Below are 26,502 nucleotides of genomic sequence, written 5' to 3'. Positions count from 1 at the left end.
CTTGCCTATCTTACCTCATAGAGCTGATGTGAGAATAAAACAAGGGAGAAGCAGTCATATTCTGCCATGGTAAGCCCTTGAAAGCAGAGTGGGATAAAAATGTACTGAATACAGAGCTGTATACAGAGCTGAATACAGTACTGAATACAAAGCTGAACACAATACAGAGCTGATATGTGAATGCTGGTATGTTCCTGAGTATCCTGCCCTGCCACATGCCTTCCCCATTAAAGACAGTAAAATTCCACACATATATTGTGTGTATAACTGCCCTTCCATTTCATCTGAGTGCAGAAGAACTTACAGTCAGGGAGGTTCCTGTGTACCATCTTCCCCACCCCCAATCCCCTCATAAAGGTAAAGGTATCCCCTGTGCAAGCACAGAGTCATGTCTGACCCTTGGGGTGATGCCCTCTAGTGTTTTCATGGCAGACTCAATACGGGGTGGTTTGCCAGTGCCTTCCCCAGTCATTACCGTTTACCCCCCAGCAGCAAGCTGGGTACTCATTTTACCGACCTCAGAAGGATGGAAGGCTGAGTCAACCTTGAGCTGGCTGCTGCGATTGAACTCCCAGCCTCATGGACAGACAGCTTCAGACAGCATTTCTGCTGCCTTACCACTCTGCGCCACAAGAGGCTCTAATCCCTTCATAGTCAAAAGTAATTGCTGATTCATGTGTAACTTTTTTTTTGCTTCCAAAAAACAGAAAAGGTACATCATGTGGCTCCCTCTATGGAGTGAATTATTATCAAGAAGTTCACTGAAGTATATATTTATCCATATTTGTTAGGACATTTATATTTTCTTGACAGACATCTTAAATACAATTCTCACACAAGCCAATATGAAATATGTTTTTCTTTTTCAGGTCTGGATGTTGACGGAATATACAGACTCAGTGGCAATCTGGCAACGATACAGAAGTTACGATTTGTTGTCAATCAGGGTAAGGAATTCCTTCACTGTGATAATGTTTTGTTTAGTACTTATCTGTCTGAAATGACAATACAATGGATTTCAGAAACTGTGGCACATTAGTGGCATGGAATGATGAGTGGCATTTTGCGGAAGAGTGGTGGAGAAGTGCAAAGAGATATAGCAATCAGAAAGAGGGGGGAAAAGAGCAATAGTAATGCCACAAAGAAAACAAGGTGATACAATGGAAAAAAGGATGAGAAATTAGAATCTTTGGGGGAAATTAGCAGTAGAAACTAGAAAAAATTAAAAATAGAAAGGAAAGCTCAAGGCACCTGATTTTGGAATGATGGAAATATCTATTTAATGATCTATTTAAGTTTTGTTTTTATTATTGTATTGCTTTTGCAATAGTATAAAATAAATGTAATATTTTCCAATATACCTTTTGAAACATTTTAATTCCACTCTCCCTTCAGTGATCTCAGGCTAGGGTGAATGGTCCTCCTGGCCTTTTTATCCTTATTATAACGCTAAGAGATAAGAAAGGCTGAAAAGGATGACTTGCTCAGAAGCTTACAGTGAGCGCCATGACAGAGTGAAGGCTTGAACCAAGGTCTCCCCAGTCCTGTGTGCCAACCACTGCAGCAGACTTGCTTCCATTATGCAGAAGCTGCAGGAGGCTTCATTGGGTTGCAACCCAAGCCATCCCCAGGATTTTAGTGCTGCCGCTGAGTCCTGTCCATCCAGGCTTCCCATTTAATAAATCACACAAGAATCAAGCTCTGTTGGGCAGATATAGTTGCTTTCTATGTACGTAAGTATTTCTGAGGGGATACAAATACATACAATGAAGTCTATGAAAGAAGAGATGCTGCGTTGAATAATTCAGGTCAAAGCAGCTGCCACACTTCTAAGTATAGTTGCCGATTATCCCACAGAAATTGCCGATTATCTCACAGTGTACAAACATTCCCAATTACTAGCAAGATTAGATGCTAAGTAAGTACGTTTGATTCATACCTTTGAGTTAGGCTGAGCTTAACTTGAATAACTTTAGTTTTAGCTCCTGTACAGCAGCCATATCTTAGTTTAGAGACAAATGACTGGTCTATAGGAATGCAAGAAGGGTTCATTGTCACTGTACAAATTGTAGTGCTCACCACACACAAAGTTTCATTCGAACTGGCTTTGTGTGAGTGCTGGGGGAACATGTGGCAGTCCAGTACTTCCTGGGGTACTCATTTGATCCCCTGTCCTTACTATATGATAGCGCTTCAGTGATATGTTTGCTACAGTTTACAAAAGCCCACATATTCAACAGGCCACTCTTGGCATGCACCACTGTTACAGCATTAGCCTCCATTATGGGATTCACCATACTTGAAACATTTGTGTATTTTTAATTACCTCAGTAGACATATGCTGGTGGCTGTGCTTGGATGTGAGTTCTGTTAGGCAATTGCAGTCATAAATTAGCATTTACATCCTTGGACCTGTTTTATCATTGTATTGTAATTTTGTATGTTAAATACTGTGAAATTGCATTACTGCAGCTCTCGACTCTTGTTCTTATATTTTAGTTATGTGTTCCATGTTGCCTTATTTTAAGGTTCATATACATATGACATATTTATTTCCAAAGAATATTTTCAACTTATGAAGACAACTGTGAGGCGTTTAAAAGGCGAGGGGAGCCCACCCCTGAAAAGGCTCAAATCCTTCCTCGATGTAACTCTACTGAAGTCTGTTTAAAATATTTCTGTGAACTTGTCATCAAATATATACAAAGGATCTCGTCACTTTGAGCTTGATGGAATTACACCAGGGATGAACTAAGTCCTACATCTCACTGTATGAAACTGAATTGCCAAAACCATCCCAAGCCACCAAGTCAGTAAAGCCATTCAACTTAAAAAAGGCAGTCGGAGTTCTTATTTCTTCATGCAAGCTCTAGTTAGATATCACTTTTTCGTGTTCCCAGAAGTACAGTTTCAGATGTTCTTTCTCTGTTCTTTTTGCCGCTTTAAAGTACTATGGGAATGTCCAAGAGACTTGATCAGCCATCTCTTAATACATGCTTGTAAGCACCATTTTTCCTCCTGCATTCTTAGCCGTTTGGTACACAGTTTCACTAATTTGCAGGGCAGGCTGAAGTGGATTTTCACTGGCAAAGACCAGTGAGTCTAAGTGAAGTGACAGCTGTCTTAGAAACAGGAAAACCCATGTTCAGTTTCCTACTCAGCTGTGAAGCTCATTGCATGGGCTTAAAAGAAACCTATTATTGTTTTGGTAAAATGCTAGATTCAAATGGGTAGCCATGTCGGTCCGAAGTAGCACAATAAAATCAGAGTCCAGTAGCACCTTTAAGACCAACAAAGATTTATTCAGGGTGTGAGCTTTCAAGTGCAAGCACTCTAGCAGCACATGGAATAGGTGTGCTTGTTCATTGTTTCTGTGACTTAGTGTGTGACTGCAGCTGCCTCTTATTCTCCAGTATGAAATGAAATACCCCTGTGCATATGGTTGATTTATTGTGGCCCCTAAAAAGTATAAAATGTGAGGAACTATTGCTTCTTCAATCTGAAAATGCTTCTGTATGATGCAAACCCCCATTTTTCTGCTTGAAGAGAAGAAACTGTGTTTTTATGTTTAAATTGCCCCTCTCATTTTTCTTTTGTGCAGAGTTTTGATGCTCTTGTTAATATTACTCAGTAATAAGCATTAGCCAACGCTGCATGAAAAATCCATTTAAAATGCCCCCAAATTGAACAGATAATCAATCCTTCCATGAAGAAAGAAACTATTCAAATGTTCATTTCCTACACATTTGGGCCATGGGTGAGTCTTCCATCGAATTCCCTGCTCTGTGGTATGCATTAACAGACATTAATTTAGACTATTCTTATTTCTTTTTAACTGAAATCTTGAACCAGAGTTGCACTTTTTAAACACTATAGAGAAAGTTTGAGAATGCCAAGGATACTGTAGGTACTTTTAAAAAGGGGAATGAATCTCTCTGACCATTATTACAAACCCCTGTCTTTTTGTGGAGGATATTATTAATGGAACAGAAAGAGAACAAATATCTAGTGATTGCTAGTTTTCACTGTAAAGCATTTTAGAAAGTGTCTTCAGATACAAGGCACCCCACTTTTTCAATAATTAAAAAAAAATCTAATTGAATGACTGTTTGCTGTTGACTGGATCTTATATTATCAGAATCAAAAGGCAGATTTTGTACTTCCTTACAAGGACCACAACAGAACAATGTACTTTATTTACTTTACAACAGTACATGAGATTTTTATTGTTGGTGTAGAAGCACATATTTATTTATTTATTTATTTATTTATTTATTTATTTATAATACCGCCTTCCCATATGGCTCAGGGCACTTCTTGGACTTTTGGATGACAAGATGATATTTTATCAATGATTTATTTTTCTTATTAAAAGCTAAAATGATCTTGATTACAAGAAGTCCAGTTTTTAACATCCCTACACACTGTAGGACAGGGGTAGTCAACCTGTGGTCCTCCAGATGTTCATGGATTACGATTCCCATGAGCCCCTGCCAGCAAACGCTAGCAGGAGCTCATGGGAATTGTAGTCCATGGATTTCTGGAGGACCACAGGTTGACTACCCCTGCTGTAGGAGATTTCTTAATGCATTGGATTCTCTATTACATGTATTCAAATAACTAACAATCTGATATTAATATTAATTTTTTTCTATCTTTTCAAAAGTGTTGGAAGAGAAAAAAATAAATTATAGTGGGCCTAAATATTAAAATTTGTTTATTGTCTCACTATCCCAAGAGTATCAGAGAATTCAGCTTATATAATTGACCTGGTCTGACTCGGTCAGCTTGTTGACTGCCCAGAGAAAGCAGTTGTGGGGGAGTAAGAATAGAAGTGTGATGCCCTGAAGTGAATAGGGGGTGTGCAATTTGGTTTAGCTAAGAAAAATGTCAATGCTGATTCAGGCTGTTGTTTTGCAGCTCCTAAACTGATTCACAATTCTCTCATTTGATTCAGGAGCTAAATCACTTAACCCTGAACCAATTCGTCTTTCTGTTTGGTTATTCAACTTTTTAAAACCAATGTTCCGCCATCCCAACAATCCTTTTCACTTTCCTCCCTAGGAAAAGAGAAAGGATGCCCTGAAATGACCGCAGTCATTTAAATTTAACATCTTGATTGGTTTACCAGTCAGCTGTTAAGTTTAAATAGCCAGAACTCAAGACAGCTTTCAATGTAAATTCTCATAGAATCATAGAATCATAGAGTTGGAAGGGGCCATATGGGCCATCTAGTCCAACCCCCTGCTCAACGCAGGATCAGCCCAAAGCATCCTAAAGCATCCAAGAAAAGTGTGTATCCAACCTTTGCTTGAAGACTGCCAGTGAGGGGGGAGCTCACCACCTCCCTAGGCAGCCTATTCCACTGCTGAACTACTCTGTGAAAAATTTTTCCTGATATCTAGCCTATATCGTTGTACTTGTAGTTTAAACCCATTACTGCGTGTCCTTTCCTCTGCAGCCAACGGGAACAGCTTCCTGCCCTCCTCCAAATGACAGCCTTTCTAATACTTAAAGAGGGCTATCATGTCCCCTCTCAACCTCCTTTTATCCAGGCTGAACATTCCCAAGTCCCTTCATAGGGCTTTGTCCCTTGGCCCCAGATCATCCTTGTCGCTCTCCTCTGTACCCTTTCAATTTTATCTATGTCTTTCTTGAAGTGAGGCCTCCAGAACTGCACATAGTACTCCAGGTGTGGTCTGACCAGTGCCGTATACAATGGGACTATGACATCTTGTGATTTTGATGTGATGCCCCTGTTGATATAGCCCAAAATGGCATTGACCTTTTTTACCGCTGCATCACACTGCCTGCTCATGTTTAGTTTACAATCCACAAGTACCCCAAGGTCTCATTCACACAGTGTTACCTAGAAGCGTATCCCCCATCCAGTAGGCATGCTTTTCATTTTTCAGACCCACATGCAGAACTTTACAATATCTTTATTAAATTGCATCTTGTTCTCATTTGCCCATTTTTCCATTGTGTTCAGAGCTCTGTCTCTATGTTCTGGAGTATTTGCCAGTCCTCCCAATTTGGTCTCATCTGCAAATTTGATGAGTAGTCCCTCCACCCCCTCATCTAGATTATTAATAAATGTTAAAAAGTACCGGACCAAGCACCGAGCTCTGAGGTACCCCGTTACTCACCTCCCTCCAGTCTGATGAAACACCATTGACAAGAACTCTTTGAGTGCGGTTCTCTAACCAATTCCCTATCCACCTAACTATCTGAAAATCCAGATTGCAGTCCTTCAATTTATCCATCAGAACATCATGGGGAACCTTATTAAAAGCCTTACTAAAATCCAAGTAAACAACATCAATCGAATTTCCACGATCCAGCAAACCTGTCATTTGGTCAAAAAAGGAAACCAGGTTGGTCTGACAGGACCTGTTGGAGACAAATCCATTCTGACTTCCTTGGATCACCAAATTGTCCTCCAGATGTTTGTAGATCGCTCCCTTTAATATCTGCTCCATTATCTTCCCCACAACAGAGGTCAGACTCACTGGGCTGTAGTTTCCCGGGTCATCCTTCCTCCCTTTTTTGAAGATCGGAATAACGTTTGCTTTCTTCCAGTCCTCCGGGACATCACCAGTCCTTAAAAAGGTCCCGAAAATGATGGACAAGAGTTGTGCAAGTTCTCCGGAAAGTTCTTTGAGCACTCTAGGGTGCATTTCATCTGGCCCAGGGGATTTGAACTCAATTCTCTTTCCTTATCCCTGGTCCATAAATTGCAGCTGGTCCGGAACAGTGGAGAACCCACTTTAGACCAATCCTTTGATTGTTGTACTGGCTTCCAGTGGAATTCTGGATCCAGTTCAAGGTTTTGGTTGGACCGTCAAGGCTTGACTGAGTATATCCCCCAGAGAGAGCTGTGATCAGCCAATGCCAACTGGCTGAGAGTCCCCAGTCCCTTTGCATCAACCCAGGCCAGGACTTTCTTAGGGGAACAAACTTCCAGGGGAAATCAGGAGCAGGGCAGAACTCACTGTGTTCCACAGGGCCTGCAAGGTGAAACTCTTCCATCAAACTTGCAGAGGCCTGCAGAAACCCACCAATTATGATGTGGAAGCCTACCCCTTATATGCTCCCTTCTTTCTCCCCCACTCCCCCAAATGTGGCTATATTAAATTCAGTTAAATTTGGTTGTCTTGAATGAAGTTTCAAATTATTTTAATGCTTATTTATTGATTAATTTGTTTTATTGTTATGGAACTTTACTTACCGTATTTGCCGGCGTATAAGACGATTGGGTGTATAAGACGGCCCCCAACATTTCCACTCAAAATATAGAGTTTGTTACATTACGGTACTATGGGCCACTATGGGCAGCTATGTCTATCCCAACTGAAGTGCATCCAGCATATAGGATGACCCCCCCCCACTTGGAGGCATGTTTTTCAGGGGGAAAAGGAGTCTTATACGCCAGCAAATACTGTATGTATATTTTAAGGTTGTACACTACCCCAAGAAGAAGCAGCAGCAGAGTTGGTTTTTATATGCTGTTTTTCTCTACCAGGAATCTCAAAGCAGCTTACAATCACCTTCCCGTTCCTTTCCATGCAACAGACACCTGTGAGGCAGGTGTGCTTGGTCAGAACAGCTTTCTCAGTGTTGTGGCAAGCCCAAGGTCACCCAGCTAGTTGCATGTGGAAGAGGGGGGAATCAAACCTGGCTTGCCAGATTAGAAGTTGGTACTCCTAACAACTACACCAAAATGACTGGCTCAAAAGGGGCAGTATATACATTAAGAAATAGATAAATAACAAAATAGAATAAAATATAGATTTTTAGAAGCCCATGACAAAGCTTTTTTTTAATGGACTCACCTTCTTTGATTTATGGAGGTCTCTCCCTGTGATCTTAGTTTGTGAGCAGGAATATAGGAGAGAAGACAGTCCTTCAAATACTCTGGTCCCCAGCCATGTAAACCTTCAAAGGGTAAATAAACCCACAGTGAATTGGGCTCCAGAGTGGATCAGAAACCAGCATAATTACTCTAAGATTGCTCATAAAGTAAAGGTAAAGGTATCCCCTGTGCAAGCACCGAGTCATGTCTGACCCTTGGGGTGACGCCCTCTAGCGTTTTCATGGCAGACTCAATACGGGGTGGTTTGCCAGTGCCTTCCCCAGTCATGACCGTTTACCCCCCAGCAAGCTGGGTACTCATTTTACCAACCTCGGAAGGATGGAAGGCTGAGTCAACCTTGAGCCGGCTGCTGGGATTGAACTCCCAGCCTTATGGGCAAAGCTTTCAGACGGCTGCCTTACCACTCTGCGCCACAAGAGGCTCTAAGATTGCTCATATGATCCCATAAACTAGGGTTGCAAGCTCTGGTTTGGAAAACACCTGGATATATTGGAGGTAGAGCCAGGGAAAGGTGAGGCTTGGGAAGGTGTGAAGAGGGGAGAGATCTCAGCAAGATTTTACACCACACTGTCCCTCCTTCAAATCAGCCATTTTCTCTAGAGGAACTGATCTTAGTCCTCTGAAGATCAGTTGTAATATCAGGAGATCTCCAGGTGTCAACTGGAGGTTTGCAACCCCACAGTGAACTACTCCCACCCAGCAGTCTATTTGAAGTTTTTTGTACTAGCTTCAGTTTCCAAACACTCTTCAACCCCAAACACAGTATACTGCCCTAGCTGGCCACACCCAGTAACAGCTGTGCAGGGGGTGCTTGGACTGCAGAGCCTAGCCAGAGTCCACACCAGAGCAAGGTCAAAGTCCAGTCTGAGTCCTTAGGAATCAAAGCAAGCAGAGTTAAGAGCGAGGCAAAGAGTAGTCGAGGGAAAGCCAAGGTCATAGTCCAGATAAGCATATATTAAACAAAGCCAGTCCAATTACCAGGTATGTAGTCAAAAGCTGTTTGTCAGGAGTCAGGGAAACCAATGGGAGTCAGAAATTCACAGACCAAGGAATCCAAGCCGGACATGGGGTTTTCTGCATAGATTGTACTCACACCAAAGAGCTGCTGCTATCTCTCCTAAAAGCAGCCTGGCTAATTGGCTGCACCTGGGGGAGGACTTATCCTCCCCAGGAGCTATCCCAGCTGGGCCCCATCTACTTTGACAGCGTGCCTGCAGTCTCTGGCTCCTTCTCTGGCTCCTTCGGCGTTCAGCAAACACTACCCTTCTGCTTCATCTACGTTGTTCAAGAAAGCTGTCAAGGCTGGAATGTGTCTGCACCAAAGATGCATCTTGGGAAGAGCCTGGCAGACTTGTGCTGCTTTCCCCTGTTGCACATACAGACGCCCCTCTCTTTTCTGCCGGAGCTGGCTCAGCTGCAGGCCCTGGTTGCTGTGGCAAGTCCTGGGGGATGGGAGGTGGTAGCGGGGATGGGAGGTGGCAGCGGGGGCATGACACATGGCATAATGCAATAATCGCATCCAGCCTAGATGGAACTAAGGCATGGATCACTGTTGCTAGTTTAGAATGAGCCAGGCATGGTTGCAGTTAGGACACAGATGAAGACAATGTTATAGAATCATAGAGTTGGAAGAGGCAATACAGGCCATCTAGTCCAACCCCCTGCTCAATGCAGGATCAGCCAAATGTGGAAGAAGGCAATGGCAAATTTCTTCTGCTCATCTCTTACACAGACAGACATATCCTGAATCAGTTGGGAATCAATGATGTGGTCTCTTCTTGTCTGTGCAAGTTATTTATTTTTTATTTTATTTATTTGGATTTTTATATACCACCCATTCTTTACGGCTCTAGGCAGTTTAGATGGAACATTGCATAAATTTACATGGAACATTATAACAATCTATAACATACAAATTTCAATAGAACATCATAACGCAATTTGTCAAGTAACAATTCACAACACAACATGAATAACAACAACACTGGGGAGATCAAATTGTTCAGTCATGGAAGGGCATCTGAGGGGGCGGAGCAGCAGATGTTCCAAGTCAGTCAGCCTCAAGCAAATGCCTGATGGAGGAGCTCCCTTTTGCAGGCCCTGTGGAATTGTGGAATTTCTTACAGATTTCTGATCTCCTCTGGGAGCTCGTTCCACCAGGTAGGGGCCAGGACCGAGAATGTTCTGGCCCTTGTTGAGGTTCGACATGCTTCTCTGGGGCCAGGGATCCGTAGCCAGTTGGAGGTGGCGTAGCATGAGGCTCTTTTGGAGGTATAGGTAGGGAGGCGGTTTCTCAAATACACTGGGCCCAAACCACATATGACCTTAAAGGTGGTTACCAAAACCTTAAGGTTAATCCAGAATTCAACTGGGAGCCAGCCAAGTTGTTGGAGTACCGGCTGAATGTGGGATCTCCATGATGGGAGGATCCTGGCCGCAGCATTCTGCACCAATTGTAGTTTCAAGATCAAGGGTAATGGCAGAGGTGGTAAAATGCCAGCATGATGAAGAATACCTCTGTTTTAAATGTCACAGACAGGCAGGTAAACTGAAGGTTTACAAAACCCCAGTGGACTCCCAGGAAGAGCTGGTGGCCTGTTTTTCAGCTTGAAGGTGCATGCAGACCATTTTTTTCCATTGGTAACCAAGTGCTAGCTCATGCAAAAACTAAGGGGAAACAAAATTGTCTGCATATCAGATTGTTAGTTTACAAAGTGTTTGGCATTTGCAGTGTAGGGAAACCTTTGAATGTCTTTATTGACATGTTACCTGTAAAACAAAAAATATATCACCCAAAGGTCAGTTACTGTTTTTTTTTTTTGTATTTGTATGCATCTTGGGGGGGGGGGGTTGTTTTCATATTTTATTATTTCTCACCAATTAAGGACAAAATGCCAGTTTTACCTGTAAATGGAACTTAATTGTATTAGAAATGAGAGATCATAGTCCATATTCAAGGGTGGCAGATTTTTATAATGCAAAAAAGTCATCTGGTGTTGATTTTATTTGCCACAATAATAAGCAATAAAATAAAATCCATCTTGAATGGTCCTATATCTAATTCAACATTCAAATATAAATCCCAACAATGGGAGGGGAGAACCTCCAACTCTGTGAAATACAAATATGTCGGCCAATTGAGAATATTTATTAACTAAATAATTTAATAATAACAAAAATGACTAGTTGATTAATTGTTACAAAGTAAAAATTGCAATAAAACAGTCTTGATCCATGCTTTGCAGAAGTATCATTACTGTCTGTGCAGTTGTTTAACAAGGATTTAATTGGAAAGATAAGTGAATGCACATTTAAAAGTATTGTTAATTTGCTTTATAATCACCCCATCCTTCACAGTATTGACAGCACCAGGCACAAACCTCACTCTCTTTTACAAGTATTATTTTCCATATGTGCACAATAAATTCTGACTCCGTAATTGGAAATTTTATGGATTCTATTTCTTAACATACCTACAGCATTGGATTTATAAGCGCTGTATCCCCTTCGTAAAGGTAACTCACTAGTGGCATTGTTAGTCACTATTAATATTCACCTAAATTGGACAATCCTGTGCTCAATTATGCACACATAAGCAAAACTGGAGTTATATGTGTATGTAAATGCACACAGAATTGCAGCCATGTTGTCAGGTTTGAAGCAAACCTTGTGCCAATTGACACAGGTTATCCCTTTCTCTGAGTAATCCTACAACAAGTAGTAATGCCTGAGGACCGAGCTGTTTTTTGCTCCCTCCGCCCACCATTAAGATAGACCATGCTTAACATCAGTCTCATTCCTTATACCAACAAAACCAAGAAAGGAAAAGGACAAGAACAAGGAAGCCCATCTCCAGATGTTTTCTTTGAGCCAGTTTTGATGGTTACAAAAAGCAACCCCACAGAAATTGTAAAATGAAATCTATATGAGTTTAAAAAAAAAACAACTGCCAGATCTGAATGTGATCAGTGGTTACTGTTATCAGTCAATGAGAAGAGCTTGAACTGAGTAGGTGCTGCCTGTCCTGTCAGCAGAACCTTTTTAACTCTGCTGGAAGACTGATGTTACCTTTAAAACTGACTCAACAGGTCAAAAACGTGAGTTGGGTATTTTGAAGGCAAGTGGAATCCCCCCACACACACACATATACACACGCACAAAAAAGAGGGAGGAAAGAAAATCCAGACCTACTTTTTATAGTTGTGGAGGGTTTTTTTTAAAAGAAAAGACGAAATAAAGATTCAATGAAAACCACGCAGCACTTTGCACTGACCCGACATATGCATTTCAAAGGCAACCAGGAGCTGCAGTCCTCTTGTCAGTTAACAAAGGCTCTGCAGGCAGAGGAACTTCAGCACAAGCTGCTTACTTCCAGATAGCAGCTCACTATGCCCTTAATGGGTCAACGGGATCCTTAAATCTGGAGTATTTTTAGAACATGGTAAGATTGACGGGAAATAATATTTTTAAACCGGCTAAGGGAATTCTCTCTGATAGTTTACTTTTCTTTTTCTCATTTTTTCTTTATCCTTCGGGAACCTATATGGAGATTAGTGTAGCCAATAAGTTGTATGTATCCTGAGATGTTGTGCAGATTTCCCAAGTTAAAGGCCCAGACTGCTTCATGCATATTTTAAAAGGAATTTTATGAAATCATTGATTATAGTGGGGCTTCCCCCCTTTACAAAACCTTTAAAACCTTGCTAGATTACATTGTTCTGTATAAAACATCATTAGGGTGAACAGCTAATTATTTAAGGATTTAGTCACAGCATGCAGTTTCCTATGCCAGATTACTAACACTGTACTGGTGTGGGAAGAGCTGTACATGGACTGATTCTTGGAAGGCAATGATATTGTGGAAAAAGAAATACACATTAAGGGAGCTTCAGGTGGTACTGGGACACTTGAATTTCATATGCAAGGAAGTCTTGTTGGGGCAGGCATTTAGTATCAGTTTGGCTTGGACCATGGCCAGAATCCAGGTACTTCATTATTTTATCAGGGTAACTTGAGGCCTCAGGGAGGATATGTTGGTTTGGCTAAAGTTTTTGGACAGAACAGCACTATCAGGGCTGTGATCAGCCCAAGGTCACCCAGCTGGCTGCATGAGGAGGAACGGAAACTCAAATCTGGCTTGCCAGATTAGACGGTGCCATTCTTATCCACTACACCACATTGTTGGATATGAAAATCAGGTATTGGTTAGAATAGTGAATCAACAGACATCATACTATGAGCAGGTCATATACCTGGTGTGTAAACTTGTTCTAACATGCCTGATAGGTAACATCATTTTCAGCATGATATATTGTAGGCATCAGTACAGGCACTGAGAATACCTTTTCTCACTTCAAAGAGGAGAAGTTCCACGTTAGGCTCCAAGTGCAAATCTTGATATAGATGCTTTCCATAGAAGCTTTGGAACATTGGTAGCATCTAATACTACAAGGGATCATGGGATCCCTTTCCCCCATCTGTTCAGCATGCATGTGAACACACTATGGATGTTGTCGTGTGTCAACCCTCAGCACAGAAGAACTTGAGAGATTAGGAATCTGGCTCTATCAGTCTGGAACCAAACATAACCAATAAACAACCTGAAGTACAGTCTTTGGAAACAAATTCTACAGAAGGTTCATATCCTGACAAAGAACCTCTAACATCCCAACCATCAGCACTGTAAGTGGTTGCAACAGCAGGTCAGTGTGGGTGCAATGTGTGTGAATATTGGTTCACCTTTGCACTAAAACATGCTTAGGAATCCTGGCCCAAAAGACTGGCCTCAACCAGGACAAGGCCTTTTTGGCCTTGGCCCTGGTCTGGTAGAACACTCTGCTTTAGTATATCAGGATCTTACAGGACCTTAATTGGTTCTGCAGGTCCTGCTAGAAAGAGCTGTTTCACCCGATCTATGGTTGAGGCCAGATAGAACTTATGAATGTTGTTTGTTAGTTGCGAAGTCGTGTCTGACCCATTGCGAACCCATGGACAATGATCCTCCAGGCCTTCCCTGGAGTCCATTTAAGTTTGCACCAACTGCTTCAAGAACTCCATCCAGCCACCTCATTCTGTGTCATGCCCTTCTTCTTTTGCCCTCAATCGCTCCCAGCGTTAGGCTCTTCTCCAGAGAGTCCTTCCTTCTCCTGAGGTGGCCAAAGTATTTCATCTTCAGGATCTGGCCTTCTAAGGAGCAGTCAGGGCTGATCTCCTCCGCAGTCCAAGTGACTCGCAAGAGTCTTCTCCAGCACCAGAGTTCAAAAGCCTCAATTCTTTGATGCTCGGCCTTCCTTAGGAGGCTGTCTAGATTTGCCATAGTTTTCCTCCCCAGGAGCAAGCATCTTTTAATTTCTTTGCTGCAGTCCTCATCTGCAGTGATCTTAGAGCCCAGGAAAATAAAATCTGTCTACCTCCATTTCTTCCCCATCTTTTTGCCAGGAATTGAGAGGGCCACATGCCATGATCTTAATTTTCTTGTTATTGAGTTTCAAGCCAACTTTTGCATTCTCCTCCTTCACCTGCATCAAGAGGCTCTTTACTTCCTCTTTGTTTTCTGCCATTAGAGCGGTATCACCCCTTCAAGGATCGTTGCCTTGTTGTGGCGAGGGGGCTTGAATAGCTCAGTGAAGCTATGAGCTATGCCATGCAGGGCCACATAAAACGGACAGGTCATACCAGAGAGCTCTGACAAAAGGCGATCCACTGGAGAAAGAAATGGCAAGCCACTCCAGTATCTTTGCCATGAAAACTCTATGGACAGTACCAAAAGGCAGAACTTATGATATATCATCAAAAGGGCTCTTCACAGCCTCAGATGAGGTCTGCTGGAGAGACATTTAAAGACCCAGCCAAATGGGGGTTATTTCTCTCCAGTGGACATTGTGAGGATCACATATTTGGCAGGGTCTTTAAACATATCTCCAGTAGACCTGGTCTGATGGTGCTTCATATGTTCAGCATGGAATAAACTGAGGCAAAAACTAAAGGAGAAGGTGGACAGGACTTCATTTGCAAATCAGATAGGAAACTTGATCCTAGCCTTGCCGAACAGGGAGCTGGGATGTTGCAGGAATGAAGATCAGAACTAGAAGCCTGATTTCTCCAGGCTTGATGCCACTCAGTGGCCCACCATGCTTCCTATCACAGATAATACCAGTGTCAGTGATCTGACTCTGGAGAGAAGCAACATCGTATGTTCAGAGTGGTTTTTGTGTGATTCTTTTGCAAAATGAGGAGGAAGATTTAGTACTTGATTCTATCTCCTGCAACAGACACACCATCCCTCCACAAAATTCTGACGGCTCAAAATGGTTGAGGGCTCCTGTCTAGATCTTCTCGACTTATCTCTCATTTTTTCCCATGGCACTACATGAAGCTCCTGAAAAAAAACCTCAGTTGTTCAAAGTCACTGCGTGAGTGTGGCATACTTGTTTGTTGGTTTGTTTTTAGTGCAGGAGCATAACCGGGACATTGCACTGGATCTATGGCACCTTCATGGGAGACAATCAGCCTGTAATTCACTTTTTGCAAGAGTTGATTTGTGACATGAAATCTGAGTTGCTTAACATTGCAAAAGATTATCAACATAGGATTTGTCATCTGAACATATAAGCAAAGTGGACTAAAGCACCATTGAGATTCATAATCCAGCAAATGCTGCAATAACCCATTTAAGAAGGTGGTTTCTCCTATGCACCAGTCAATCACTAATAGTTTTGAGACAGTCTTGGATTCAAGTCTTCTGTGCATGAAGGAATTCACATATCAACTTCAGGGAATGCTGGATTTGAAAATTATTTCCTCCACAAAGTAAGTAAACTATGAAGAGAGCAAAAGTCAAGTCTTTTTTGTCTCTGACTCTCACTTCCTCTTCTCTCTCACACCCCATCCCTACACATCTCATTACACTTGAAAACCAGACATGCTGTCCAATTTCAAGCATTGACCTGATACTGCACAAATGTGGCTCAAATCTGTGTTCATCTTTTTTGGCACTTAGGGCCACATTGGAAGGTGACCAACTGTGAAAGATTGGCAGCTAATTTGCATATCTGCTAATGCCAATAAAATTTGCATTAATTTGCAATATGTTTAGTTTTTGAATATTTTCATAACTTTGCCGAGTGCCCATTTCAAAACTGCAAACATACAGCATGAACAAATGCTCAGTCTCTTTGTTGTTGAAGCTGAATGGCACTGATTTACATTACACTTTTAGGTTCCAATTACCCCCTTCCCTTTCAATAAAGGGCACAGTCCTCCAGGGAGCTTTCCTGGGCAAGCCATCGTATAGGATTAAAGACGTACTCCCAGTGCGTGAGAACTTCATATGAGAACTTCTCCATGTGAGCATATGGAGCTGCCTTATAGAGATCTAAACTATCTTGTCTCAGGACAATACCTTTCCTACCTTGCCTCTTGAAGTGCTTCTTAACTGGCAATGCCACAGATTGAAGGACCTTTTACATGGGAACTTGACTATATGAGCTGTATCCCCTCTTCCAGCTTTTCAGAGAGGTCTGCAGAATGACATCAGCCTTAATAAACAGCAGTACAGTCTGACTGATGTAGGCCGTAAGTAACTGTAATCCTGGCGAGTGGGAATCATTATGGAGGCTTGAATGAGACCTTATGTGAAACCAGGGTTGAATGAAACTGCTTGCGGTTTCTATGTTCATGTATATGTCAGGTGCTGTCCAAACTATGGTTAATTAGGACACATCTTGGTGGGGTCTGAAACCATCACTGGAAATTGGGTTCATTAAACAGTTAACCACTTTGGTCTTGTGTAACTATGGTCACCAACTCTCGGTTGGGATATTCCTGGATCTTTGGGGATAGAGTCTGGGGAAAGCTGCACATAGGGAGGTTAGGGACCTCAGCAGAACATAATGTCACAGAGCGCAGCCATTTTCTCCAGGGGGGAGTTGATGTTTGTAGCCCAGCTGGGGGCTGGCAATCATATGTGTACCATGGAGGTCCATATATACTATGGCTTAAACCTGGCTTCTCCCTGTTGCTGCCATATTACATTCCCTAGGATATAGAGATGCCTGGCCAGCAGGGACATAAACTACAAGGGACAGGAAAGCTAAAGCTCCTTGGAATTTCCCAGAGGGTGCAGTGTCCACCCTGAGTTGAAGTTGCTTAGGTTAAACTGTACAGACTCTGCACATGTACAGAGGCTGACAACTCTGCTTTCTTTCTTTGGGACATTTACTTGCCACACAGGAGCACCCCTCCACTGCCTTGCGTCATTGTTTTTCTTTGGGATTTTTTGAAGTTCTGCCTAAAGCTCCTACTTCCCACTGATGGATCATCAAAACACTGTGTATTAGAAATCAAGGAGAGTTTGGTATCCCCAGACTTGCAGCTTTACAGAGAAAGAATGGAAGTTAAGGTAATTTTGGTATCCTGAGAAATGGAAGATATGAAAATAGCTTTTTGCCTCTGTACATCTTTTTTTGCCTCTGTACATCTGTTCATGGGGAAGTGGGGGGGGGATATAGCTGGTTCTTCAAATATGGAAATACCAGTAACTAAGCCCGCTGTACTTCGAATACAGCGGGCGCTAGCAGGCTTCGTGATTGCAGCGGGGCACATCTCCGGCTTCCCGACCGCTGCAATGACACCCGAGGCCGGGCGTGGGCCGGGACGCAACCCGTCGCTGCCTCCAGCCCCCCCCCCACGCGGACCGGCGCCTACCTCAGAGAAAAGCATCGGTCTTCAGCGGCCACCACCGGTGGTGGGCATGGCGCTGCCACTCCCACGGGGTCTGAAAGCGGTCGCTCCTGGCAGCATGGGCCGGCGGGTGACCTGGGCTGTTCAGGGTCAGCACTGCCAGTGCCGTTGATGGCACTGCCACGTCTGGTGCTGCTGGCTGCCGACTTGGCCATTCCCACAGCTATCTCCGGCAGGCAGCCCTGGCCTCGTGGGCCGTCGGGCGACCTGTCCTCGTCACGGGCAGCGCGGGCGCTACTCGTGCGTGTGGTGGGGTTGGCTGCTGCCTCCAGGTATTCCTGGGCATGCGGGGCAGCGGGGCAGCATTGTGTTAGTGGCCGCAGGGCCAGCTGCTGCTGCCATCGAGTCCTGTGGGGCGCACAGCCAGGAGGCGACCTGGCCTTTGCTCAGCAAGGGAGGAAATGGCGGCGGTCGGCCGCATGCGGGCGACGGCAGAGGGGGGGACCAATTGCGAGCCGTGCTCTATGATTCTATGATTCTAATAATAATAAAAATAAATGTTCTGCCAGATTCTGTTGAAGAATCACAATGCCCCCACGCTGTGTTGCAAGAATGGTATTGAGAGCTGAACTTGTTATGAATTCCTTAGAGGCAAGGGTGTGGTTCTCTGTTTTCAAATTTTGGTTAAAGCTGATTTTTGCATCCCCAGGTACAGGTGGGCTCTATCTATTGAGAAAGGATGTATATAAAACAACTTGGCAGAAATTGGTAACTTCCCGTCTGGAGTGGCTGAGGATCTCATTGAGTGATAGTTGATAGTCTTAGTTTGTTTTCTAAGCGGAACGTGTTGGTGAAATTATGCTTGAAATACTTTAGAAATTTTAAAGTACAGCTAGTACTTGATGATGTCTTTCTGTTAGGGTAGCTCATGCTATTTTCATTCAAGAAAAGATATGCTCCAAGAGTCATATAGGACTCCAGCTGTTTAAGCACATACTGTTTTAATCTCTCTGTGCTTCATATAATTATTTCTAAAAGATTAAGAAGACTTTTCTGTGTGGGTGTTTGATGTGTTTTGGGTGGGCTTATATATTTGATTCTAAATAGGCCCTGCCATTGCTCATTTTGTCTCTGCTTCACCCCTATCATTAAGCATTCCTGGTTGCTTTGGTCCTATCTAAATTTGGCCTGAGCTGAACAGAAATCTGGCTGCCAACAATGCTCTCATATTCCTCAGGACAGGAGAAGACATTTTCCCCTGGGATGCAGTGGTTGTTGGTAGGCAGAGCCTGAAACATGGAGGAGCTTCCAGACCTGTTGTCTTTGATTAGCGCCACACTGAAAAGCAAATGTACTTCAGATTATTCCAAATTAAAGACCCATGCAGGCTTTCCAAGGTCCCCTGAATGCGTGGGAATATAATAAAGTGGAACCATGTGTGGAGTGGTGATGAGTGAGAGGATGAGGGAATTAATAACAGAGAAATGCCTATCAGAGGGAAAGCTGTGTAAGAAAAGTAAGCAAGTACAGTTGGAAGTCAGTGGGAGGTATCTTACCACATCTAGGCTCTTTCTACTACTTTCAAGTAGGTAGTTGTTACAGTGTACTCTCCTAATGTCAGCTCACCTCATGAAATTCACTGTGGAAACCACGTTGTGCCTGTCATACCAAGAACACAAGGTGAATTCTTGCACCGAAAAGAGAACCAGAACAATACACAAAGAGAAAAGTAGCAATTATTTAAGACATTATGATCAATCACCTTTCTATGCAGAATGTTATAGCATGCATCATAATATGCAGTTTTATTTTACTTATGATCTATAGAGGTATTTCATTGTAACAGGAGTTGTATTTACTATTTATTCTGAATTTCATGGTCGAAAAGTTTGTAGGTTGAATCACAAGTTCATTCTGCTAGCAGCAAAACCTTGCTCCGATACAAAGAGATTTCCTTGTTGCAAGAGATGTATTCTATTGGAGCAGAATTATTAGGCCATTATCTATTATATAGTGTTGAATATTCATCAAAGAGACCTATATCATAAAGAAGTAGCTATTCATAACATCTTTATATTTGTGAATTTCCTTCATTCATTAAGGAATGAAAAGAAGCAGCTGGTATCAAATGTCGTGATGGGAGGTGGCAAATGAAGTTACAAATAATGCAGAAAAGATTATAAATCTAGTTATAAATTCTGAATCATGTAACCGAACTTAGTAAAAAAAATTTAGTTCACCTTTTCAGGACTGTGACTCTTACAGTTAGGTACTTTCTAAAGAGAAATTGGGCTTGATCTATTATCACAAAGTCTTTTAAGCAGAAGAACTATTGGAAACTCTTCTTTGGGGTCAGTAATACAGTCTAAAAGCCTGACCAGTTGTCAGGGTCCGCCGGGTCTTTGCCACGCTTCGGGTCCGCCACGTTGTTCGGTGAGGGAGACCCGGGACTAGACGGCTTTATCGTTAGCAAACAGCGTCTCAGAATGGAGTCGGTATTCTCTCTCCCGCTCCTGGGTTCAGGGTAGTTCTTTCACTACGCCTCCAACCCCGTCTCCTCATTGACGCTTCCTTAAGTAGCCTCTCTAGCCCCTGTCTCCACCCTCCGGGCTTCTCAGGCGGACCTCGCCCTTCCGGGACTCCGCGTCTCTCCGCCACCGCCCCGCCCTGGGTTTCTCCCTTTCTCTCCCCGCTTGTACTGACTGCCCCCGTGCTACCGTTTCCCCCACCCCTGGTGAACTGATTCCCCACATCCCTTTATGTAAGTTTCGTATCCAAAGAGGGTCTGTCGGGATCTCTTCCTCTGTATCTTCCTTTCTTAGGTTTCCGCTCCTGTCCGCACGCTCCTTCTCCGGACCCCCCGCGCTGCCCAAACTAGTCGTTCTCGACACCAGTATCCTGATCCACAAACTAGCTGAGTTACAGTACTATCCTATCCTGCTGGACTCTGAGATAATTGAAATCCAATTGTCTTATTATAGTAAAAACTCTAAGTTGTCAGAATATGTCCTGGTAAGGACATTGTTTAAATTTCATACTTCTGCTTTAACTGAATTGTGAAACATGGTCAAACAGATTGATGATGGAAAGTACAAGGCTTCTGATATACTTTAAGGAGACTTGTATGACTTCCACATGGGTTAGATGCATGTAGCTAATAAACAGAAGAACTATATAGAAAATACCAATATTTTCTGAAAAGTTATGTTCTGGGTTGTGGACTTTCCATTGAGTTTTCCACTACATTTGTATCATTCTTTACACTTCAGAAAGGCAAGAAAACTCAGGTGGTAACCTTAACAAACACAGTTAAGAAAGACCTATCTCTCCCCCCCCCCCTTTTAAATGATATAAGATGACAAATCCATTTGTCTAACCTCTGAATGTAAACATATTGAAAAAAATATTGATGGACAACCCTAAGCAATGGTAAGTTATATTATGTTAATTAAATTTCTATACCACCTCCTCCCGGGCCAACAGGCTTGTGGCAGTTTACAACAAGATAAAAACATTAGACAGCAAGAACACCCTCTCACTGTTAATAAGTACATAATGACCAGAAGCCAATCTAAATTTTAAAATCTTCTCATGAAACACCTCAGTCTGCGTCTCCAAAATAAAAATCCTGGAGACTTATACTCAAATTAGCCAACCAAAGATTGAGTTGTGTCTTCTTTCCTCCAAAAACTAACCTCCTGCCTGCCAAAACCACACAATGGGGCAAACAGGGCCCCACCACAAGCATTATTTTACATTAGAACCATAGAATCATAGAATCATAGAGTTGGAAGGGGCCATACAGGCCATCTAGTCCAACCCCCTGCTCTATGCAGGATCAGCCCAAAGCATCCAAGAAAAGTGTGTATCCAACCTTTGCTTGAAGACTTCCAGTGAGGGGGAGTTCACCACCTCCTTAGGCAGCCTATTCCACTGCTGAACTATTCTGACTGTGAAATTTTTTTTCCTGATATCTAGCCTATATCGTTGTACTTGTAGTTTAAACCCATTACTGCGTGTCCTCTCCTCTGCAGCCAATGGGAACAGTATCCTGCCCTCCTCCAAGTGACAACCTTTCAAATACTTAAAGAGGGCTATCATGTCCCCTTCTCAACCTCCTTTTCTCCAGGCTGAACATTCCCAAATCCCTCAACCTATCTTTATAGGGCTTGGTCCCTTGGCCCCAGATCATCCTCTCCATACATAGTCTGGTTCACATTGATCTCTCACCACATTTGGAGATACTGAGCTGCTAAAGAAAGTATGGATTTAAATCATAGCCAGTAGTTTGTAAGGATGGCTTCAGGTAAGGGTCAAACGTGATGTCCCCTCTGACATGTGCAAGTTGTTTTTACAGACAGATACTAGTGTTCAAGAGCCTCTTGTGGCGCAGAGTGGTAAGGCATCCGTCTGAAAGCTTTGCCCATGAGGTTGGGAGTTTGATCCCAACAGCCGGCTCAAGGTTGACTCAGCCTTCCATCCTTCCGAGGTCGGTAAAATGAGTACCCAGCTTGCTGGGGGGTAAACGGTCATGACTGGGGAAGGCACTGGCAAACCACCCCGTATTGAGTCTGCCATGAAAACGCTAGAGGGCGTCACCCCAAGGGTCAGACATGACTCGGTGCTTGCACAGGGGATACCTTTACCTTTACTTACTAGTGTTCCCAAATGCTCTGAGGCCAATTTGGCAGAGTAGCACAGTCTTTCCTCTTGTGCCATTTTCCTTGCACCTAAACAGCAACAGGGGAGCCCTGTTTTCCTGCTGCAAATTGGCAAATGGGGTTTCACGTGGATCTCTCACCTCTCCTGCCTCCTCTGCCTGCCACCTTTCTCCTCTTTCTCCTCTGACTGTCATATCCTCAGCTCTGCTAACCCTACTGCTATTTCTCCTCTCCCCTTTCCCTTCCCTGGCAGCAGCAGTGATCACAGCATGCCCCCTTCTGATAATCCCTGGCCTTCTCTCCCTTCTGTACCATGTTTTTTACCCTCCCCAAGTTCCCCTCCCACAGTTGACTCCCCCTCTTCCTCTTTCCCCTGACCCCACGCTGCTTCCTTCTTCCCTTTGGCACTTTCACTGCCCTCATTGTTTATTGGCATTGCTAAACACCACACACAGCTGAAGTCTCAAATGGGGGGGAGGGCACTACACAGCCAACGTCTCATAATGTAGCATTATGAGATCTCATTTTTAATAGAATATCCCCTCTGTCTTTAAAAACTATATTGGATCACCGCTGGCAAACTAGGAGCTTTCTGCAGGTTTGTAGAACCTTTCCCCATCAGTAATTTTTTAAAAATCTGTGTTCTGAGGCCGTGTTCAGCATTAGATATAAGATCTTCCGCTATGACAGATGAGCCCACTGATTTAGAAAATGGTCTTTGGGACTTTCTAAGTTTGAAGCAAACTTCATTTTCCAGCATTGTACAGCATTAAATGTGCTTTTTACAAAGATGCATGCTTTTATTTTTCTGGAATCTGAAGACACATGACAAAGCACTCAAACATAATGCATATAATTGCAAGTTGATGTATCCCGAACTTAAAAACAGAATAAATAATTTAGTTTTCACACATGGGCAATCCTAACTAAAAACTGCAATTCCAAACTCCTCTGAATATATTTTACATTAATAGATGCACCGATATGAAAGGCAACTAATTGTATAATGCATTATTAGCCATTTTCTTTCGCATCCTATTAACTTTAAATAATGGTAACATTTTATAGCATCCCCCAGCAAAAGTTCGTCTTTTGCCAGCTGAAGAGCCCACTACATGTTAACATTTTCTCCTCCTGCAAGCTATGGAGCATTAGTGATGCTGAATTCTTGTTAGGGGGATCTAAAAGTATGCTGATATTTTTGTGATGCTTGTATTGTTCAGCATATATGTGTATTTGTGAGATACGTGAAGCAAAGTGATGTATGTATGTATGTATGTATGTATGTATGTATGTATGTATGTATGTATGTATGTATGTATGTATGTATGTATGTATGTATGTATGTATCATCTGCTTTGCTAACCCTATTGCCATTTCTCCTCTCCTTCATATCCTTTTTTCCCTTTCTCTGGCAGCAGCAATGATCACAGCGGTTCCCCTTCTGATAATCCCTGGCCTTTTCTCCCTTCTATATGCCCAGTGCATTCATTTTTAACAGAATACTTAACTCTCCCACACTGGGTCCTTGGAACTCTAGGTGGACCATACTCAGTGCTGGGTGCATTGTTAATGTAAGGGAAATCTGAAAACCTATTCTCATTTTGAAAAGCATGCCAGTTGGTTGCGGTCCTGGCACTTGGCTCTCGTGTATAAAGATATCATTCTTTCTGAAAAGTTCAATTCTGCTTTCATGCTGGAAAGGGCTAGAGGAATTACAGAGTAGTCTTCAGTCCTCATAACACAGAGCCCCTTTATTGTTTTATTACGAGTCTCCTATTTATATCCAAATAAAATGGAGAGGAGGAGACAGTAAATGCCTTTCCATCTTTTTTGTCACTTGAACTCAAAGAACTGCTGAAATGAAGTTCTATTGAAGAACATCCAAATCAGAGCCCTGGAGAAACAGCTTTGGTGTCCAGGGATTTTTATACTGGCAGTGGCCAGAAAGGTGGGGTGGATGGCAGTAAATGGCAACCATGTTAAGCTATGACCCAGAGAAAATGTGCCCCATAACTTCACTGCAGCATAGGCAAGAGGTAGTGAGCAGCATTGTACAAGCACACAGCTGATGAACAGTCAATAGTGCCCATCCAGACCAATTATGTCATCAGCTCATGCATGCACATGTGTTCTTTATCCAACAGAACAGTGTAGCTTACGCCACCCCCTGTCTCCTGTACCTCACACCAATGCCTGCCAGTAAGAAGATGTGGGCTCTGTTCCTGTTTAGTGATATGGCCGTTTGCTGCCCTGCCCTACTTCACCAGCTGATTCTGGTTCGGGTTAGTGATAGACAGGTATATGAAAACCAATTCCCAGGATTCCATTCCACTGTTCCAGCATTCCATCACACATTAAGATGACCAAAATGTAGAAGGCAGGTTGGGGTTTTGCCCAAAGACACGGCTTAATTCTTTATAACTGGTGTTGGTAGTCAGGCAGCAGTTTAATTCCTGCTCTGATAGTGTAGAATTTGACTGCCTCTGTTAAAAACAGAAGAGTTGGTTTTTATAGCCTGCTTTTCACTATCCAAAGGGGTCTCAAAGCAGCTTACAATCACTTTCCCTATCTGGAGGCATTCTTCTGACTTTTATACCTAAAGGAACTCTTTCAACATCCACGTGAACAGAACAAGGAAGGACAACATCTACACAGCATTCCATCACAGAATATACTGGAGAACAACTACCATCCTTCCAGTCCACCAACGAACAGGATGCTGACCACCACATACCAACAAAACAAAATTACAAGAAAAGAGTCTCCACATGGACTCCCCCAGATGGTCATAATGCCACGCTGGACCTCTACATAGAATGCTTCCATCGCAGAGTCCAAACCAACACAGCAGAATATCAGCTATGCTGAAAGGAAGGCCATAAACAGCCTTAGGAACAATCTGGATATAATAATTAATGAAGCAGAGAAAGGAGGAGGAGTTATTATCATGAATAGATTCGACTACATCCAGGAGGCTCAAAGACAGCTCTCAAATACCACCTTTTACAAACAACTCAACTCAGACCCCACACAGGAATACAAAAAATCAGTACACAAAATTATCAAGAAATTACCTCCATACATTCAGGAAAAAATCCTTTCAGTCTCACCGAAGGAAGCTCAACCAGGTACCTTTTATCTTCTACCCAAAATCCACAAACCTGGCAACCCAGGACACCCAATTGTATCACAATGGGGATATCTGGCCACGTGGACTCTAAGACCCTATGCCACCAACACTCCTAATTATGTTCATGACACCACAGACTTCCTGAGGAAATACAATCTTTGAACAACCTTGCAGAGAATACTATTTTAGCCATCATGGATGTGGAATCCCTGTATACAAACATCCCACACAAAGATGGATTACAAGCTATTAGGAATATGATTTCTAACAACACCTCAGCTGACTCAGCCACCAAACTGTGCCAGTTTATTCTCACCCATAACCACTTCAGATTTGGTGACAGTTTGTTCCTTCAGATTGATGGTACAGCCATGGGCACCCGCATGGCCCCTCAATATGCCAGCATCTTCATGGCAGACCTGGAGCAATGCTTCCTAAACACTTGCCCACTCACATCTTTCTTATACCTGTGATTCATTGGTGATATTTTTTATCATCTCAACAAATGGTAAAGAAGCCCTGGATAATTTCCACTAGGCATAGAATGACTTTCACCCCACCGTCAACCTGACAATGAGCCAGTCTGCACAAGAAATACATTTCTGGACACTGCTGTAAAATGCCTCTAGCTACCATCCAAAACATACCAAACAATCTATTGTATATAGCCAGGCTCCACGTTACAGCCACATCTGCTCCAATCCCACAGACAGAGATTCGCACTTGAAGGATCTACAACAAACCTTCTTGGAACTAAAGTACCCATCCAATGAGATCAAGAAACGAGAAAACAGACCTAAAAGAAACAATAGCAGAACACCACTAGTGGTTACGTATAGCTCTCAACTCAAAACAGTTCAGCATATCATCACTGACTTACAACCTCTACTGGATAATGACAGTTCTCTTTCCCAAGTACTGGGGGGGGGGGAACCCTAATCTCAACTCCCTAATCTCAAATAGCTCCTCACATACAACAATGCAACATCTAATTTGAAACTGGTAGTAGAGCTTGCAACAAACCAAGGTGCCAACTTTGCTGCCACATAAAGTCCAATGACACAATCACTGGACCTAACAACATCATCTACACCAGTGGTTCTCAACCGCCATAAGGCCATGACCCCAACTTTAGCAGCAGCAGTGGTAGG

General features: G+C 42.9%; 1 protein-coding gene and 1 long non-coding RNA gene across 15 annotated transcripts in view; one reads left to right on the top strand and one right to left on the bottom strand.

The window, feature by feature from the left end:
* The window catches only part of LOC143829376 (uncharacterized), a 93,171-nt gene extending 80,912 nt beyond the window's left edge, over window positions 1-12,259 (bottom strand). The window contains exons 1-2 of one of the 2 annotated variants that reach the window (XR_013228118.1): window positions 12,150-12,259; window positions 7,836-7,938 (exon numbers count right to left, since the gene is read on the bottom strand). This is a non-coding gene — a long non-coding RNA (uncharacterized LOC143829376). The remainder of the gene's footprint in view (window positions 1-7,835; window positions 7,939-12,149) is intronic. The other variant, XR_013228119.1, reaches the window with a different exon arrangement.
* ARHGAP15 (Rho GTPase activating protein 15) overlaps window positions 1-26,502 on the top strand; it is a 557,102-nt gene that overhangs the window by 334,204 nt on the left and 196,396 nt on the right. For 9 of the 13 annotated variants that reach the window (XR_013228111.1, XR_013228113.1, XR_013228109.1 and 6 more), the window contains one exon: window positions 870-947. The exons of 3 other annotated variants lie outside the window; for them this stretch is intronic. Coding sequence is in view for 5 of the 10 variants with exons in the window: in XM_077320154.1 (XP_077176269.1) it covers window positions 876-947 (72 nt within the window). In the remaining 5 variants the exon portion in view is untranslated. Of the gene's footprint in view, window positions 1-869; window positions 948-12,255; window positions 12,318-26,502 lie in introns of those variants that run through there. One more of the 13 variants, XR_013228117.1, reaches the window with a different exon arrangement.

This window comes from Paroedura picta, chromosome 2 (assembly GCF_049243985.1).
Source record: "Paroedura picta isolate Pp20150507F chromosome 2, Ppicta_v3.0, whole genome shotgun sequence".
In the NCBI taxonomy this organism is placed as follows: domain Eukaryota; kingdom Metazoa; phylum Chordata; class Lepidosauria; order Squamata; family Gekkonidae; genus Paroedura; species Paroedura picta.
Note: the sequence above shows the minus strand (reverse complement) of the source record. Positions and strands in the feature narration are given on the sequence as shown.